Here is an 18,542-nt window from a genome sequence, read left to right on the forward strand (position 1 = left end):
ACAAAATAACAACAAAAAAGGAATTGGATAACAAGACTAAAGGAATCAAATTATGGTGGAAAAAAAAAAAAAAAGGAGATTCAGCTCATTATTTGCAGCCCGGAGATACTTCTCTCATTTTCCTGGAACTCTGTTTCCATTTTATCTAAATTCCAATTCATAGCAGTCATTCCTTGTTTGTCCAATTTGAGGCTACTCTTCTCTGACCTGCTCTCACCTTCATCTGTTTCTTGTAGAAATCTGAAGGGCATAACTTGCATAGAGCCACGATGGGTTACAACCCTTTGGTAGCAGCTTGCTGGCAGGTAGAGTCGTCAGATTCAGTTTTTCATCAAACCCCATGAGAGAAAGAGGTAGAGGCAAAAGACCAAAAACCAGTGTAAAACCTGGCCACAAGCTCTTCTTATATATAATCACAGGCTGATTCAGGGTAAAAAAGCCAGAGGGTCACAAATTTCATATAAAAGTACACTCTGGGTAGAAAAATAAACTAAGGGCCAGTCAAGGAAAAGCCACTGAATACCATGACGATTTCTTTTCTAGGCAATACTGCTTGGGTCCCGTCTTACCTGTTCTACCGAATATGAAAGACTCATTAGACAGCTCTCCACTGTGAGTTACAATCACCATTTTGTACATCCTGCCTTGAAGCAAGTTCTGGAAAGAGAAGCTCTGAACTTGTGGGTCAACTTGAGCTCTCTCCTGAAGAGTTCGATCTGGGTTGTACAGAAAGATGTTGTACCAGTTGAGCTCCCCCTCTGAGGTGGTCCAGCTGAAGGACAGGTGTCTAGTGGAATTCTCTGTGATCCTCAGATTGCTGACAGCTGCTGGCACTGGAAAAGTCAAGAAGCCAGAGAGTGAGACCAAGTTTTGGCATGTCTCTGATACAGCCCAGGATTAATGTCTGAATGAGTGCACTCAGTTCAAATCACTTAATCTCTGCCTTTAAAAAATTTTGACTTCATGAAGTCCCCAGGGTAATGAAATGTGAATTTTGTGGATTACTTAATCTGAAACTTAGTTTTTAAAAAACAAAACCACAAAATAACAAAAAACACAGTAGCATGAAATTATCTTTGCAGATATTTTTGGGGAGTACAGAATAAATATTAATCTGAATCATTCAGCTAAAGGTGTTTCTAATACTAACAATGAGATCACAGATCCCAAAACTTGATCTCTGAGTGCCATCTTTGAGCTAAGACATGGCCATCGGAGGAAAGGGCAGTGGAGAGGAGAAAATGGTTGGGAAAGAAAGTGAAAAGCAAACAGAAAGAGGAAATTGGTTCCAGGGACATGGGAAAGAAAAACAAGTGGAAAAGTCAAAACCATTGGAAAAAAGGATCTGTACTGGGATTTTGCAATCTCTTCAGTCCTCGTGCTACCTGTTGACAAGGTGATTAAGTGCCACTAGAATGACTGCTTCCAAACTGCTGGCTCAGATAGTGCTTGATTCTGCAGTCGTCTTACGATGTCAGTGGCAACAGAAAAGGGCAGCTGCCTGCGTCTCTCCTGGACTCTCTTCCCTCCACTCCAAACACTCTTAGGCTCTTTTGCTTTCTCCTTTTCTTCCATCAGTTCCTTCAAGGCTGGTATTTCCCATGGTTCTATCCTTTGTCCCCTTTCTTGTTCTATAATATTTAAGTAAACAATCTCATTCATTTTTATAGATTTGCCTAGCATTTTTGTCCAAATCTTTATCTAGAGTTCACTTCTCTTCTGAGCTCCAGGTCATATTTACAACTGCTCTTGCTCATCTTTCTGCAAATCATTCAGTCACCTCAAACTCAGTACCAAACCAAGTTCTGTATCCTCTTTCTAAATACTCCCACTCCTGTTGCCTTACTTCAATTAATGACATCACCTTCTACCCAAACACCTAGGTAGAAACTTTGGAATCTTCTGTTCCTCCTTCAATGACTCACTCAACCAGCAAAGTACCATCTTATCAAATGCAAACGTATTTCTTGATTATATTTATTATTCTTCATGGGGAGGGGAGCCCCTGCATTAACTCAGTTTTAGACCCTTACCATTTCCATAACTGCAGTCATCATACAGCCCCATTACCTCTCTGCTGTTCCTCTCCCACTCTCATTTCATTCACCCTGTCCCAGCTGTGCTGGCCCCTTGCTGTTCCTCCAACAAGCCAGATATACTCCTGCCTCGGCCTCTTTCTCTTGCTGTTTCCTCTGCTTCAGATCCTCTTCCCCAAATATCTGTATGACTCTATTTCTTGCTTTTTTTCAGACTTTTACTCAAATATCACTTTCTCAATGATGACTCTGAGGTCTGAGAACTATATTATCTAAATATAACCCTCCAACACTCACTCTTTATTCTTCCAGGCTTCAATTTTCTCCTTGATAATTATTACCATCTAATCAACTCGATCTTTTAATTATTTATTTTGCATATTGCCTTTCTCTCCTGCTGGAATGTAAGCTTCATGATCATGAAACTTTGTTTTATTCACTTCGGTATATCCAGCATGTAGAACTGTGCCTAATGCATGAATTAATGAACAGATCCTCCACCCCTGCTCTCTTCTCCATCCAACCCATCCCCATTGCCATCTGATTTACATTTCATAAGATACACATTTCTATTACAAAAAAATCACTCTCTGGCTGAGCAGTGCTGAATGTCTCCTCATTGCTTCCAAGAGTAAAAAATAAATAAATCCTGAGGAAGCCACCCCAAGCACTCTCTGTCTAATCTTGCTCCAATCCGGCTTTCCAGCCTCACTTTTCCCTCATGCAACACACATGTTGGCCACCCACAGCATCTCACTTGTCCTTCAACCAGCCATACCCCCTGACACGTCAGCTTCCTGCCTTTGCACAGAACCTCTGTCTGCACAGAGCACCCTTCTACCTTCTCTCCACGTGAAGAAATGCTTTGTCCTTCAGCACGGTACTGAAGAGGTACCACTTTTGTGGCCACTTCCCAATCGTCCCCCATGATCCCTCTGAATGCTAGGCATTCCTTTCTTACATACAATCTTTATCACAATGTATTTTTATGACTTTTCCCCCACTAGGCAGTCAGGTCTTTGAGGACCAGAAGAGTTCCCCATTCATCTTTTTGTCCCTATCAACATCACTGCCCCCCTTCAGAACTAGGTACTTAATAAATTCAATCAGTAGTCAACCAGGCCAGTGTGGCAGGCTGAAAAATGACCCCCAGAGCTGTCCATTTCCTAATTCCTGGAACCTGTGACTACGTTACCCTATATGGCAAAAGAGCCTTTGCAGATGTGATCAACTTAAGGATTTCGAGACGGTAAGATTATTGTGGATTATCTGGGTGGGCTCGAAGTAATCACAAGGGTCCTTAAAAGATGGAGGTGGGAGGCAGGAAAGTCAGAGGAGATGTGATAACATAAGTGGAGGTGGGAGTGATAAGAATGTTGGAAGGGGGCTATGAGCCAAGGAATGTGGGTGGCCTCTAGAAGCTAAAAAAAGCAAGGAACGGATTCTCCCCTAGAGCCTCCAGAAGGAACACAGACCTGCCAACACCTTGACTTATTTTTGAATTCTGAACTCCAGAATCATAAGATAATCAATTTGTATTGTTCTAAGCAACTATGTTCTTGGTAATTTATGATAGCATCAATAGGAAACTAATTCAGTCAGTTTTAATGATAAATCTGAGATGGAGCATGGATAGGCTGATTGATGTGCAAGCAGTAAATCAGAGTGAATGTTCCTACTCCGTCAAGAAATATATGTCATCTCCCAAAATTGCTGCATCTCTTTGAGCCTATGTTTCTTGTAAAATATAAGACAAGGAGATAGCTGATACAAAGCAAAAAACTGTGCTAATTACCTGTTCGGCCGTCAGTTTGGGCTTCCTTGCTAAAGAGGCCTCCGCTGACAGTTAGGATCTGTATCTTGTATTTCTTTCCTGGTGTTAGATCTTCAAATTTGTGCTGCTTAGCAATGGCTGGCTCTGACGTGTTGCTCAGAAGTATCCCATTTTCATTTAGAAGCAGAATATCATATCTTTCTGCCACGCCAACAGCTTTTTGCCAACTTACTATTAAGGAATGGCTGCTGTATGCATTGTCTGCAATGATTCCCTGCACAGATGCTGGAACTGCAAAAAAAAGAGAGAAGCAAGGAAATTTAAGTTTTGTCACCTAGGCTGAAGTAAGCAATTCAGAAAAATTCTCCAGAATCAACTCAGAGAGACGATGATTGTAGTAGTTTGGTATAGTTACGAATTCCAAAAATAGATATTGGATTATGTTTATAATCTGGTCTGTACCTGGGCATGATTAAGTTATGATTAGGGCTTTGAATGGGCCACATCATTAGGGTGTTGAGTCTCCAGCCTTGGTGGGTGGGGACTCACAGATAAAAGACATTGCAAAGGACAGAGTTGAAGCTTTTTGATGCTAGGGGTTTCTGATGTTGGAGTTTGATGCTGAAGTCTTAAGCTGGAGCCCCAGGAAGCAAGCCCTAAGAGAAGAGAGGACCTGAGCCAGGAGAACACAGAGGAATAGAGATGGCTCCTTAGAGACAGCAGAAACCCCAGGGAGAGAGACAGAGCTGTTCACCTGATAGTCTACAGCTGATCTTGTGGAGAAAGCAGAGGAGCTGAGCCCAGAGGAACCCAGGAAGCCTGAACCCTCGCAGGCGTCGGCAGCCATCTTGCTCCAACACGTGGAAATAGACTTTGGTGAGGGAAGTAACTTATGCTTTATGGCCTGGTATCTGTAAACTCCTACCCCAAAGAAATACCCTTTATAAAAACCAACTAATTTCTGGTATTTTGCATCAGCACCCCTTTGGTTGACTAATACAATGATGCATCCATTTTGTATTGCACTGATATTTTCTGTCTGCCCTTATGAAGTTACGAGGAGAAGGTATTGCTTGGCCTGAATTATCTGTTTAACTACTTTGATTCTCTGTATTTCTCTGAAGTTAGACAGGAACTTGAAGTCAAACACGTGGGAAACAAGTGAGTGTGAGGTTGATAAATATGCAGGGCAATGCATATCAGTGTAGCAAGAAGAGGAAGAATGCTGAACAAATTTACACTCAATGAATGTAGTTTGGATGACGGAATTATACCTCTTGTTTAGAATTTTATTCCCAAGATGAACTCATCTTCAAGCCTTCCTCTAAGCAGTAGTATATAACAGAATTTGTACAAAGTCTCCTGATGTAAAAGGCAAAATAATATTTTTTGCCAATAATATTTTCTGTCTGAAGCTCATTTCCTTTCTCATTCTACATCATCTCCTTAAGAGATTTCATCTCCTCCCATTGGTATGAATCGTCATCCACATGGTGATGACTCCCCAATCTAAATTTTCGGTCTTTTTCAAATGACATCTCTCCCTAGATATTTCACAGGCACCCAATGCTCAAGGTGCCCAAATCGGACTCCTGCTCTTTTTCCTTCAAACTTCGTCCTATCTCATGGTTCAAGTCAGAAATGTTGGCTGTCACCCTCACCCTTCTACATACAATCAAACACAAGTCTTGTAATTTATGTCTTCTAAATCTTATAAATGGCTCTTGAATCTCTCTAAGTCCACCACCCTAGGACAATACTGCCTCCTGCATATATTATTGCAATGGACTTTTGATCAGTCTCTCTTTGTTTCCTAACCTCTGCTGTTTCAAACTCTATACTATATCTAGCATATTCTCATAGCAGCCCCATGCTGAAGGCCCTTTGGCAGATCTCCATAATACCAAATAACCTTAACAGGCCCTTTGTGATTTGGTCCGGTGGCTCACATGGCCACATGGCTCACATTCTTTATTTTACCATTAATACTATATTGTGTGTAGGTTCTCAAATGTGCCATGCTTTCTCTTACCGCCAGGCCTTTGCTTCTACTGGAACCAAGTTAATATACACATCACCTTGATAACTTCTTAATCTCTCTTTAAATGTTACTTCCTCCTGCCTTTTCTTTTTTTGCTCTTATACCATCCACTCCATCCACTAATAACTTTTATTTTAGCACTTACCATGTGGTACTGTAATTGCCTTTTTTTTTTAAAGATTTATTTTTTGTTTATTTCTCTCCCCTTCCCCGCATCCCCAGTTGTCTGCTCTCTGTGTCCATTTGCTGTGTGCTCTTCTGTGACTGCTTCTATCCTTATCAGTGGCACCGGGAATCTGTGTTTCTTTTTGTTGTGTCATCTTGTTGTGTCAGCTCTTTGTGTGTGTGGTGCCATTCTTGGGCAGGCTGCACTTTCTTTTGCACTGGGAGGCTCTCCTTATGGGGCGCGCTCCTTGCACGTAGAGCTCCCCCACGCGGGGGACACCCCTGCGTGGCAGGGCACTCCTTGTGCGCATCAGCACTGTGCACGGGCCAGCTCCACACGTGTCAAGGAGGCCCGGGGTTTGAACCATGGGCCTCCCATATGGTAGGCAGATGCTCTATCTATTGGGCCAATTACACTTCCCTGTAATTGCCTTTAATGTCTCTGTCCTCTTCACTAGATTATAAGCTTCCTGAGAGTGGGGGCTGTGTCTTGTTAGCTACTGAATTCCCAGTTTCTAACATAATGTTTGGCATATGGTTGGACACATACCTATTTTTATATATATACACACATTTTATATATAGAGGCATAGCAGGAGCACAGTATATAGGCCCAATAAACAAACTAAACCAGGGTCATGGGAACAGAAAACATCCAAGAAGTATTTTGTCAAGTATATAGGGCATGAGATTTGAAGCCAGACAGATGTGTATTTGACTTATAACTCTGGGTCTTATTAAACGTATACTTTATAGTGTTTCATAAAGTTTCTGAGCCTTACTTTCCTTATCTGTAAGATAGAAATAATGCTCTCTGTCTTGTAGTGGGGCTAGAGATCATTCTAAATGCCTAGTATATAGCAGGAGTTTGTATCTTATTTTTGTTTTTAAAAAACATTAATATTGATATTAATAAACAGCTACATTATTCCTTAATTTGATCATTGTTCTTTAGCTATCACAGGTAAAACAGATGGCACAGGAGTTTCTTTTATTCTTAAAAAGAATTTTGCAAAAAGGGTGAAATTTTGAAAACTGCAAAGTTATGGAGTGTTTGCTGGTTGAAATTAAAATTATTATGTCTTTTAGCAAGTATAAACATTTATTTGGATGGCTTGGTTTCTAATTTAATTTCTATTTGTTATGAGAACTTCTATTAGTAAAGAAAAAGCAAACAAAAGTAGAGAAAGGCTCTTGAAAGTCCTCAAACTGAACACATTTAGGCTTTAAAAAATTGAATATTTTCAATTTGTGAACAAATTGCGAAACCCACTTATTGACTCATTAGGAGAACCATAAGCATTCTGTAGTTTGGCCCCTCTCCAGGTACATACTCACCTGTTTGCCCAAATGCATCTATTTGGTTCTTCAGGGACCCGCTGACCGAGGCGATCATGATCTGGTACCGTTCCCCAGCCTCCAGTCTGTGGAATGTGTGTTCGTAGATGTGTTTGGGGATAGTCTGAGAATCAACCTTCTGAGTCTTCTTGAATGCCGACACAGTGTAGGAATCAACATCTCCCCCGCCAGGTGTCCAGTTCACTGTCAGGCTATCCGTTGCTCCATTGGGAGAAATGTGAATATTTTTGACAGCACTAGGTACTAAAAACGAAATCAGATTATAAAGCCATCACTTAGAGAAAGAACTATGGAAAACTTGAAACTAAAGTTTCCTTGCTTCTTGTATTTTGCTATCTACTGAAAGAATACATGTGAAAAAAAAAGTGTCAATTTGTCACTTTTCTCTGACTTTTCTCCCTGAACTGTAGTTGATGGGTGAGTTGAAAGGGAGATGAAGAACTCCAGTAATATAGCTGGCGGCTAGGGAGACTGCCTTGGACAAGTCTTGATTTTCTTGTTTACCAGCTGTGGGACTATTGGCAAATTACTTCATCTCTATAACTTTCAGTTTTTTCGTCAAAAAAATGGCAAAAACGATCATAGCAATCAGCTCATGAAATTGAGGATTGAATAAAAAGTACATGTAAAGTGCTTCATTTTGCTACACTCCTAACAGGGCTCCAAACCAAGTTATTTATGCTTAATTTATATACCTCACAAGCACCAGCTATTCACATCAATTCAATGCTATTTCTCTGTGTATTTAGAAAACTCTTTTTTTTAATCTCCCCTACTTCATAATTTATTTTTGTTCATCCAGCTCGAACAACTTCACTGTCACAATCAAAATAACTTTCTCCCTTCTTGCCATCTCTCTTTTACTCCTCCAAATGCTAAATCAAAATGCCTGGGCTATCCTATGTGCTAAATGCACCACTATATCTACTCAGGTTCAGGAACTGCATTGTAAATTACCCGTTAAGCCTTCAATGAAGGCTGACTGTTGTACATCTCCACTGATGGTCAAGACAAGAATTTTATACTGGCGCCCTGGTGTTAGGGAAGTGAATCGATACTCAGTTGCAGTATTTACAAGGTGAAAAGGAGGAAATACTTTCATGTCATTGAAGAGGAGCTGAATCTCATACTGATCAATGTCCCCATTGGCTCGTGACCAAGTCACCTGCAGGTCCTCTGTGCTTCTATTCCGCAATGTTAAATCCTTAACAGGCTCTGGGACTAGCAAGGAAAATGGGAAAACATTTGAGAAAAGTAACTGAGTTTTCCTACACCATAATTTATGAATCACATTCATGGGACTGGCAAACATCTCCCTTCCCCAAATAAACCACTTGAACTACTTCATGCATAATTAAACAAGAAAAATTGGAAGCAACTATTAAATACGTAATTTTTTTCATGACATAAATCTTACATGATAAATGTTGGTAGACTATAATTATAAAATGAACTGTGGTCTCAATCATAAGATAAAAGAAGAAGTCTAGAACTTTAAATGCCACAATACAGGAGGACAGGGAAGAAAAAAAGGATGTTTGGCCTTCTTGCTTCCCCACTATGATTGCTTTTATCTATGAATAAATATCCTATAATTATAGGCCATGGCTTGGCTGAATGATGCTTCCCATGAGACTTACTGGGAGTGTAATTTATTGATCAGTAGGGAGAGGAAATTCAAGGTTGAGATAAACTATTTACTTTGTGATCTTCAAGTCCCAACCAACCATCAGATTTTGCAATCATTCCACTTACTTGTTCTCCCATTCCCTTGTTCACTGGCTTCATATTGTCCACTTTTTGTACTAACAGTGACACTGTACAATCGTCCAGGGACAAGATTAAAAAATACACACTCGTTTTCAGACTTGGGAATGTTTCTGGTTTGAATGAAGTTGTTTTTGTTTTTAATGGTCACTTCATAGTGATCAAAGTCTCCGGTGGCATGTACCCAGGATACCTTCAAATAGTCACTCCTGGCCAAGTTGCTAATACTGACTCCCTGGACCTTGTCAGGCACTGAAAAAGAGAACAAAGAACAGCTAAAGATGTAGAGATTCTGAATGAGCAGCTGATGATAGATGACAACCTAGGATAGAAAGGGAACTGTGTAGATTTTTTTTGCATGCATTCAAAAGTAAAATTTAAAACCTTTATATCATGAATTTCTGGAGAAGAAAGATGGTTATACTACTTAAAGTGATTAAATAGATCTTTTTTTTTAAGTATAACCTGATGAATTCATTCTAATCCCATCATTAGCCTACATAAACTGTCATGTACAAGATGGAATGTTAAACATGAAAACTGATGATTAATATGTATGATGGCGATGATATTAAAATTCCAGAATACTGGTGACTCAAGGTGTGTCAAAAGCTTTCAAGAAGAGTATAAACAATCCAAAAGCAAAATGGAATAAGAGGAAACATATGAAAAGGTGTTCAACATCATTGATGGCCAAGGAAATGCAGATCAAGACCACAGTGAAATACCATTTAACATACACTTGATTGGCAAAAATTTTAAACCTGATATATCAGTGTGGGACAGGATGGCCATGTATAGGTGATTAGATGAATTAACTGGTATAGATACACAATGAAATATTATATGAGTCATAATTTCTTCCTCTTTTTTTATTTTTTAAACAAATCAATTTTATTGATATCTTTAGTAAAGCATATAGTTCATCCAAAGTGTACAATCAATGGTATTTGGTATAATCACATAGTTGTGCGTTCATCACTTCAATCATTATTAAAGCATTTTCATTATTTCAATAATAATAATGAACAAAAAAAAAAAAAACAAGAAAATTCCTCACTCTCAATCTGCTTCCCCTGCTCTACATAGCTACTATTTCTGACTATTCTTGCAAAATTATTTATTAAGCAGTTTTATTGAGATATAGTCACATACCATATGATCTATCTAAAGTGTATAATCAGTGGCTTTTTTTTTAGCTGTTAAAAAGTCCTTTATTGAAAAATTGTAAAATATGTAGAAAAATAGATCAAAAGAAATTACAAATTTTAAATGAGAGTGCAAGTCCAGGTTAGGTTTAATATAAGCAATTAAAAAAAATAGCCTAGCAGCAAACATGTATAAATGTAAATAATAATTCAAATATAGTAGAAATTAATGACAACATAGTTCTAATTTTTATATTACTGCTCTAACTATTGACATAATACTCTCTAAGAATGAAATAAATTATTGGTTTAGTTATTTAATTTCCATTTAGGCCATAATTCTTTCTATTTTTTTGTAAGAAATTTTTTTTCTTTATTTTCTTTTAAATGTTACATTAAAAAAATATGAGGTCCCCATATAACCTCCACCCTACCCACCCCACCCCTCCCACATAACAGCCTCTTCCATCATCACAGCACATCCACTGCACCTGGCGAATATATTCTGGAGCACTGCTGCAGTACATGGACAGTGGTCCACATTGTAGTCCACACTCTCCCCCAGTCCAGCCAGTGGGCCATGACAGGACACACAATGTCCAGCATCCGTCCTTGCAGCACCACCTAGGACAACTCCAAATCCTGAAAATGCCCCCACACCATATCTCTTCTTCCCTCTCGCAACCATCAGCAGCCACCATGGCCACCCTCCCCACATCACTACTACAATTTCTTCTCTTACTAATCACAATATTTCCCCAGCAGAACACCAGTAGTTTCTTCCTTTCAAAACACAAAAATATGCATTTCTTCCCCTTAACATCAAAATAGAAAAATATGTATGAATCTTAGCAATATAATATTAAGTGAAAAACCTAAGTCCCAAAAGAGTACAAATGGCATAATGCCTTTTGTATTAAGTTATAAATAAATAAATTTTTCCAAAAAATCCATAATGTTGAGACTATACATAGTTGTAGTAAAACTTTGTGACAAGGAGAGATGAACCTATGAGTCTATGAACTATGAGATGAATTTGTGATATGGGAACCATAGGGTTTAGTGTAGATTACTGTCAAGGTCCTCACATTCATTTGGGTAGTGGTTTCTTATGTATGTATTAAATTATTGAAATTACTAATTAAATGCATAAGTAAATAAAGTTGCAATTAATGCACATTTCCTGAATCAAGATATATGATTAATCCAATAGTGTGCACCTGAAGTTTCCTTCCAATAAACAAACAAACAAACAAACAAATACTGGGTACCTACCAACTTCTCCTCAATCAACCAACCAACCAATTAATAAATAAGTAAATAGAAGTTACAAGGAATATTGTGAAAAAAGGTGGTTCTGTACTTAAAGTTTGATATGGATATTCTTTTTTTTCATTTGGGTATGTATTATAATTCAACAGTAGGCCATGAGTACATTGCTATTTGGCTATAACTGGATATTATAAATATTAAGGAAAGCAGCACTGAAAAGAGGTGTGAACTCAGATACAAGGCACTAAACTGTGATCCCAACACTAGCCTGCCCTCTAGGCCAGGGGTTCTTAACAAGGGGTCCCTGAGCTTGAAGTGAAATTCAAAAAAACATTATTCCTGTGGGGATGTGTTGGTGCGGGTCTGATTTATTTATTAAATAATACACAATACAGTGTGGACTTAGTGAGGGATCCTTGGTTTTTTCCTGACTGGCAAGGAGGTCCGTGAAACAAAAAAGGTTAAGAACCCCTGCTCTAGGTCTACATAGCTTCCACCTGTGTTTGCTGTAAGCTAAGGAATTTCCGTTCTGATCACATGCCAGGCCTGTGTCCAAGTATTCTCTTCCACTTTCCCCCAAATCAACATTTTGGCATCTAAACTACATTTTTCATGATGCTTCTCATATCTACAATTTGCACAGATATCCTTTGTTGGGTCATGGTTTTGCATTGGAATACAATACTGACTAGTTTTGTACTGGAATAATCTCACAGCAGATATGAGGCAAGGAAGGGTGTACTTCCTTCAAGATATTTACCTGAAACCAATTATGGGTGTTGCTAGAATTTAGACACCACAGAGTTAAGGAGAAGAAACTCTGATGCGATCTTGTATACATGGGCTAAGAAAGGCCAATAAGCCAGGCAATTTATTGAGGACAAAACAACAGTTTCAGGAAGAAAAACCATGCTGAATGCCATGCTAACACAATGAGGGACTCCCAGGTGGCAGAGGTAATTTGTGAGACCTGCCTTGCTACACAGTTAGATGACACAACACAAAAAATAAATAAAACCCACAAGCCAAACCAAAACAAAAAACAGCTAGATGATATGAAACAGAATTAGAAATGCTAGAAATACTAGCATTAGAAAAGGAAGAGAACATTACGATAATCAGCCCAAATTAACAAGACAATAATATAGACACGACTCTCCAGTTAAATGGATTTGTTGGGGGCAGTGGTTTGCCATCATTAGTCATGAGCCAAATCCAAGTTCATTCTGGCAAAAGATTTGAGAAGATGCTTTGAATAAAGGATCATTTTTCTTGCTTTTAAAAACAATCTCAGCAAAAAGTCCTGTGATATGAAGACCACACTGGAAAGGAAACATTCATGAATAGACACTAAGGGGAAGAAAAGGAGCTAGTAGCTGGAATGACATATTCTTTAATTTCTGGTGATTTTAAGCTTCAAATTAATCATCATGAGACACAGACATGAGGCTACTTTTGCAGTGGGAATCTCCTATGCAGACCCAAGTCATTATTGTGATTATCAATATAGACTTTAAATTATTTGGAGATAGGGACTTGACTTTACATCTCCAACAAACGCCATCAGGGATAGCATGATATAATGGAAATAGCACCTGGACCAGGCTCTGCAATGAGCTAGCCGTGTGTCTTTGGAGTAGCCACACTTTCCCTCTGGAACTTTATCTCCAAAGGAGGAGATGGAATTAAATCGTTCTAAGGTCCCTTTCAATGCTAGCATGCTATAACAATGTAAATGGGTGTTTCTAAACGTTTTGGGGTTCACAGAACCTATGAGAATCTGATGAAAGCTATAAGCCCTCTCCCCAGAGAAATGCACTTAACTTCTCTACCCCCCAACTGCTATATGGATAATTCAGGACTAACTACATTCCTGAAGCCAACACATGAACCACTAGGTAAAACTTCTCTAATCCTAGTGATTTTTGATTATCCAGTCAACAAACATTTTTTGTTACTAGGCTCCATTCACTGTGCTAGGTGATAGGATGATGTCAATTATCTTGGATCCTCACGGAGCAGGGGTTCTTAACCTTTTTTGTTTCATGGACCTCTTTCATCAGTCAGGCGAAAACCACAGACCCCTTCTCAGAATGTAACAGCAGATAGTTTTATGACACTCAACTAGCAGCAGGTCTAACAACTACTGTAATTTTGAAGTATGGATGAGAGTAAGAGATTTTTTGAAATATGCAACAACTGTAATGTGATATGAAATGAATACTACTTTAATTTATTGCGTACATTCATAAGTGAAGAAAATGCTAGATTTCAGTTAGAGGTCAGGGAAAATAAAGATAATAAGTTGATTTTTTTCAATTCAAGCTCACAGACCCCCTGAAATCTTTCCATGGACCCCTGATTAAGAACCCTGTAACAGAGAAACAAACATTTTAAAATGAAAAAACTAACCCATAGCTGAGGAGGATAGATTTGATAAAATATTGATGTTAACCTTAAGCAGAAATCTCAGATGTGAACCTTAGAAGGCATAATTATAACAGGAAAGTGGTTGTTGTCTATATTTAGTTCTCTCTAGCACATGGAAGACCTGTGTTAATTGCCTTTGCTAAGATTTTGCTCTCTAGTCCCAGAATTATAAGGGTTCATATTTTCACAGTGTGTGGAAAGGGATGAATAGCAGTCTTGACTGATAGACATTTCAGGAAGGATTTCAGAACAGAGAATTTTGTAAGTTCTGCAGTCATTCAGAAATGGGTTTAAATCCAGAATCTGAAACTTACTGGTTTCTTAGCACATTAAACAAGTTGAACAAGTTATGTAACCTTCATGATCCTTGGTTTTCTGATTTGTAAAACGGGAATAATAACAACCACCTTGATAAGGAGTTTATAAGGATTAAGTTAATTAACATATATAAAGCCAGGGTCTGGCAACCAAAAAGATCTCCCTAAATAGAAATACTTGCTACTATGTTTGAATATATTATGAAGGCTAGATTTCTAGAGTCTAGTAGTCACTCAATAAATGTTGATTGAATGAATCATCAGAAATCACTGAGATCAGGGTTTTTTACCTGGTTCACGGATTAGCTTTAGGAATGTAGTAACCCTTGAAATTGTTTGTACAGCTGCTGGGAGTAGGGAGGGTATGTGCATATCTCTTCAGAGAGGGTCCATGGCTTTTTACTTTTTATCAGATTTCTTGTAAAGTGTGAAGACTGCACAATGATTCTGTGATCTCAGTGGCCATTAGTTCTATCATCATAGGGTTTCTACGGATCTCTGATGGCCAGAGCCGCATGGCTAGCTGGATTCCTAGGATCCCCGTACCCCTATTCATCCTTACCTGTCCGCTCCTGGCTGAAGGAATGATTTTCGTATTTGCCACTCTTTGTAGTGATGGTCACATTGTAGAGGCGGCCAGGAGTGAGGGAGCTGAAGGAGCATTCACTAACTGCCTTTGCAATAACGAGGGACTGAACCGCCTGGTCATGAGAGAGAGTCACCACGTAGTTATCCACATCTCCAGGCGCTGGCAGCCAGGAAATGCTGAGGTAGTCATTGCGGCCGGAATTGTTCACTGTTACTCCACTCACGCTGGAAGGGACTGGGATTCGAAAGAGAGAAAAATAAATGAAAAAAAGAAAAGCACAATCAAAAGTTGGAGCCATCTGTCTGGTCAGCAAAACCGGTGTGGACTCAGGAGATCTAACCTGATTATATAAGAGGTCAAGGAAGGTTAGAACTTCACATTAGCTTCTGGAAACTGAGCGTTCTTACATGAAAGGCTAACCAAAATGAAAATGCAAGAAGGCCTTTTGGATAGTCATTACATTGCCTCAATGCAATGATGCCTCTACTGTACTTTTTTCTCCTGGAGTTTAAATCTTTAAAAAAAAAAATATATATATATATATATATATATATATTTTATTTATTTTTAAAAGATACATAGATCACACAAAATGTTACATTAAAAAATACAGTTTCCCTTATGCCCCACTCCCCACCCCCCACTTTATCCATCAACAACTTCATTAGTGTGGTACATTCATTGTAATTGATGAATACATTTTGGAGCACTGCTACACAGCATGGATTATAGTTTACATTGCAGTTTACATTCTCTCCCAGTCCATTCAGTGGGTTATGGCAGGATATATAATGTCCTGCATCTGTCCCTGCAACAACATTCAGGACAACTCCAAGTCCCGAAAATGCCCCCATATCACTCCTGTTCCCTCTCTCTGCCTTCAACAACTCCTGTGGCCATTGTTTCCATATCAATGATATAATTTCTTCCATTGCTAGAGTCACAATAATTCTATAGTAGAATACCAGTAAGTGCACTCTAATCCATATTTTATTCCTCCATCCTGAGGACCCTGGGGTGGTGATGCCCACGCCACCTCTCAACTGAGAGGAGGCTTTGATCCCACATGGCTGGTGGATGGAACTCTCGTGCCCACAGCTATAGACTCTCTCAGTTCCTCAGTGTGGTGGTGTCCATCCTCGCCTCCCTGTTAGCTGGCCTGGGTAAGTCCAACAAACTGAAGAGTAGGTGCTGCAACACTGCTGAAGCTCAGGCCCTGCTGGCATATGGACAGTCCAGAGATTCAAGTCTCCTGGGTATACCCCAAACCCAGAGCCAATCACAGGTTCAATAAAAGGGACAGAGGAGGCATGTGTAGAGAAGTCATATCTGAGTCCATCTCCATCACACTCAGGAGCACAAATTCCAAAGGAGGGCCCACTGGCAAAGCACCAAACTCTGGAGTCATCTGCCATGACCATAGGAGCTCGGAGTCTCTGAAGCCCTGGGGATGACCACCCTCTGGGTTGTATTTCCTTTGGCTGTCTCTGAGATCCTGCTGAGGCGTGCATAAGTACGAACTCTCTGATCATCTCCTGACTCATTTGGAAGTCTCTTAGCCATTTAAATTCATCTGTCTTTACCATTTTCCCCTTTTATTCAAGGTCTTTTTCTAGTTGCATCACCAGCTGGCGCTTCGTAGTAATTCCTTGATGCCAGGGAGGCTCATCCCTGGGACCTACTGCATTTTTATGGGGTTGCCGTTTATAAAGTATTTTAATTGGAGGCATTTTTATATAAATGTGTCAGGAAGTTCTCTGTTGGAAAGGGAATCAACCAACATCACAACAATCGAATCAACTCGAATCAAGTTTATCAAGCAAAGTTGTTTGAAGGAAGAGGTGAATAATATAATAGCATTCCTAAAAACATTAAACTTTGAGAAAACTTTGCTGTTCATGTTATTACTTTTTTTTTTTTTTTTTTAAATCTCGGGCATCTAATATAATAACAAACATACTGTAAGATTTGTTTTCCCTTTGCAAAGCATTTCCTGCCCTCTAGTGGCAAGAAATAAGCCTAAAAACGTATGCTGGAAGCAAGAAGTCTTGGAACTTGGACCAACTGTGAGCAAAGTCAGCTACTGTGGCGATAATAGCCTTTCTGATGTCAACTATAACCATTTGCTTATTTCAGTTGGTGTTCAGTGCCACAAACATTTACTGAAAACCTATTATTTGCCAGGGTTACAAAAGTGAATAGGACATGGATGCCTTCATGGAGTTCCTGGCTAGACATCTAGCCTGCAAATTGAGTAACAATTGTACTATATATCAGAGATAAGTACGCAGTAAGTAGTGTTGTTATTAGTGAATATCAAAATAAAATCCTAAGGTATAGAAGAACTGCACTACTGTTTTCATCCTTAGTTGATTATCTTGAGTTAAATATTTTCATATAATTGCTAATATCAGTATAGCACATATAATGGAAGGCATTTAACTGGATAACCTCTGAGAACCCTTCTAATCAAACATATTCTTGCAGTGTGATTTAAGCCACAAAGTCTTCTTTAAACTTACAAGCATGTATCTATCACCAAAAATTAAACAGCATCTTATAGAACAACTCTGCAAATGCTTTTCCACATACATGGATGTTACCTACATAGAGGTGAATTTTTAGCCATAATATTTATGTATTGGTATTTTACATCCTTCCTTCATTGCATCTATCCAAACTTCCATCTGTCCCTTGTTTCTTCTCAAAAAGATAATGCTTGTTTTCAAAACTGCTAGGAATATTTGCAACTACTAACATTATATTAAAAGACATACAGTTATCAAATGTTTTGCGAAAAGTATGATTCACATGTTTAATAAAGAGTAGACATAAAATTTGTTTTTCCTTTAGAATTAGCAATTAGATTAGATAATTATATTTAATACCTTTACTTTTAAATATTCTGCCATTTTATCTAGGCCAGGAGAGTTTATTCATATATTTCAACTCTATAGAAATATAAATAAATGAGAAAACTTTTCAAAAATTATTTCAGCATTAACCAATATTTCAGCAACTTGAGTGGATGGAAATGATTATTAAGGCCTTGGCCAATGATTTTGTCATGGTCTACTGTATTAAAAATTTACTAATCTATCTACCTTTAAAATCTGCAGCTATTGTGCTTCTAATAGTAGTGAACCCTTTTTTTGTGTGTGTTCATGTTTAATGTATTCAAATAAAGTAACTCATAATTACATTTATTCATATTTTTCCTTCTCCCACAAATTTTCTGATCATTCTTCAGAGAATTTCTTGTCCTTTTTTTTGTATGCGTCTATCACATAATATAGGTCAAATACTGCTACTTCTGTTACAATTAAAATATAGGTACAAAAATTGCAATTTCTATCTCATCAACTGCCTACTTATTCCAAGTGATATCAGAGATTAATCTATTTTACTGTATCACAACAAGTTGCACAAACCTGTGGGGCACAGTCTGACTAGTTCCCCAAACCAGTTCCCTTTCCTCTTGGACATATGGCTGGACTACTTTTCCCAGCTTCCCCAGCACTTTGGTGTAGTCATGTAACTGAGTTCCGGTCAATGGAACATGAGTGGAAGGTATGTGTCTACTTCCAGGTCTGGTAATCTATCTCCCCCACCTCCATCTATTCTCTGGAAGAATTGAGAGAGCT

The 18,542-nt window shown here is 38.7% G+C and overlaps 1 protein-coding gene across 3 annotated transcripts in view; it reads right to left on the reverse strand.

Moving 5' to 3' along the window:
- PTPRB (protein tyrosine phosphatase receptor type B) overlaps positions 1–18,542 on the reverse strand; it is a 122,070-nt gene that overhangs the window by 45,209 nt on the left and 58,319 nt on the right. For all 3 annotated transcript variants that reach the window (XM_058308423.1, XM_058308421.2, XM_058308426.2), the window contains 6 exons: positions 14,872–15,132; positions 9,131–9,394; positions 8,333–8,596; positions 7,355–7,618; positions 3,832–4,101; positions 570–833 (listed from right to left, as the gene is read on the reverse strand). In XM_058308423.1, the coding sequence (XP_058164406.1) occupies positions 570–833; positions 3,832–4,101; positions 7,355–7,618; positions 8,333–8,596; positions 9,131–9,394; positions 14,872–15,132 (1,587 nt within the window). The remainder of the gene's footprint in view (positions 1–569; positions 834–3,831; positions 4,102–7,354; positions 7,619–8,332; positions 8,597–9,130; positions 9,395–14,871; positions 15,133–18,542) is intronic.

The sequence above is a fragment of the Dasypus novemcinctus genome, chromosome 12, assembly GCF_030445035.2.
Source record: "Dasypus novemcinctus isolate mDasNov1 chromosome 12, mDasNov1.1.hap2, whole genome shotgun sequence".
In the NCBI taxonomy this organism is placed as follows: domain Eukaryota; kingdom Metazoa; phylum Chordata; class Mammalia; order Cingulata; family Dasypodidae; genus Dasypus; species Dasypus novemcinctus.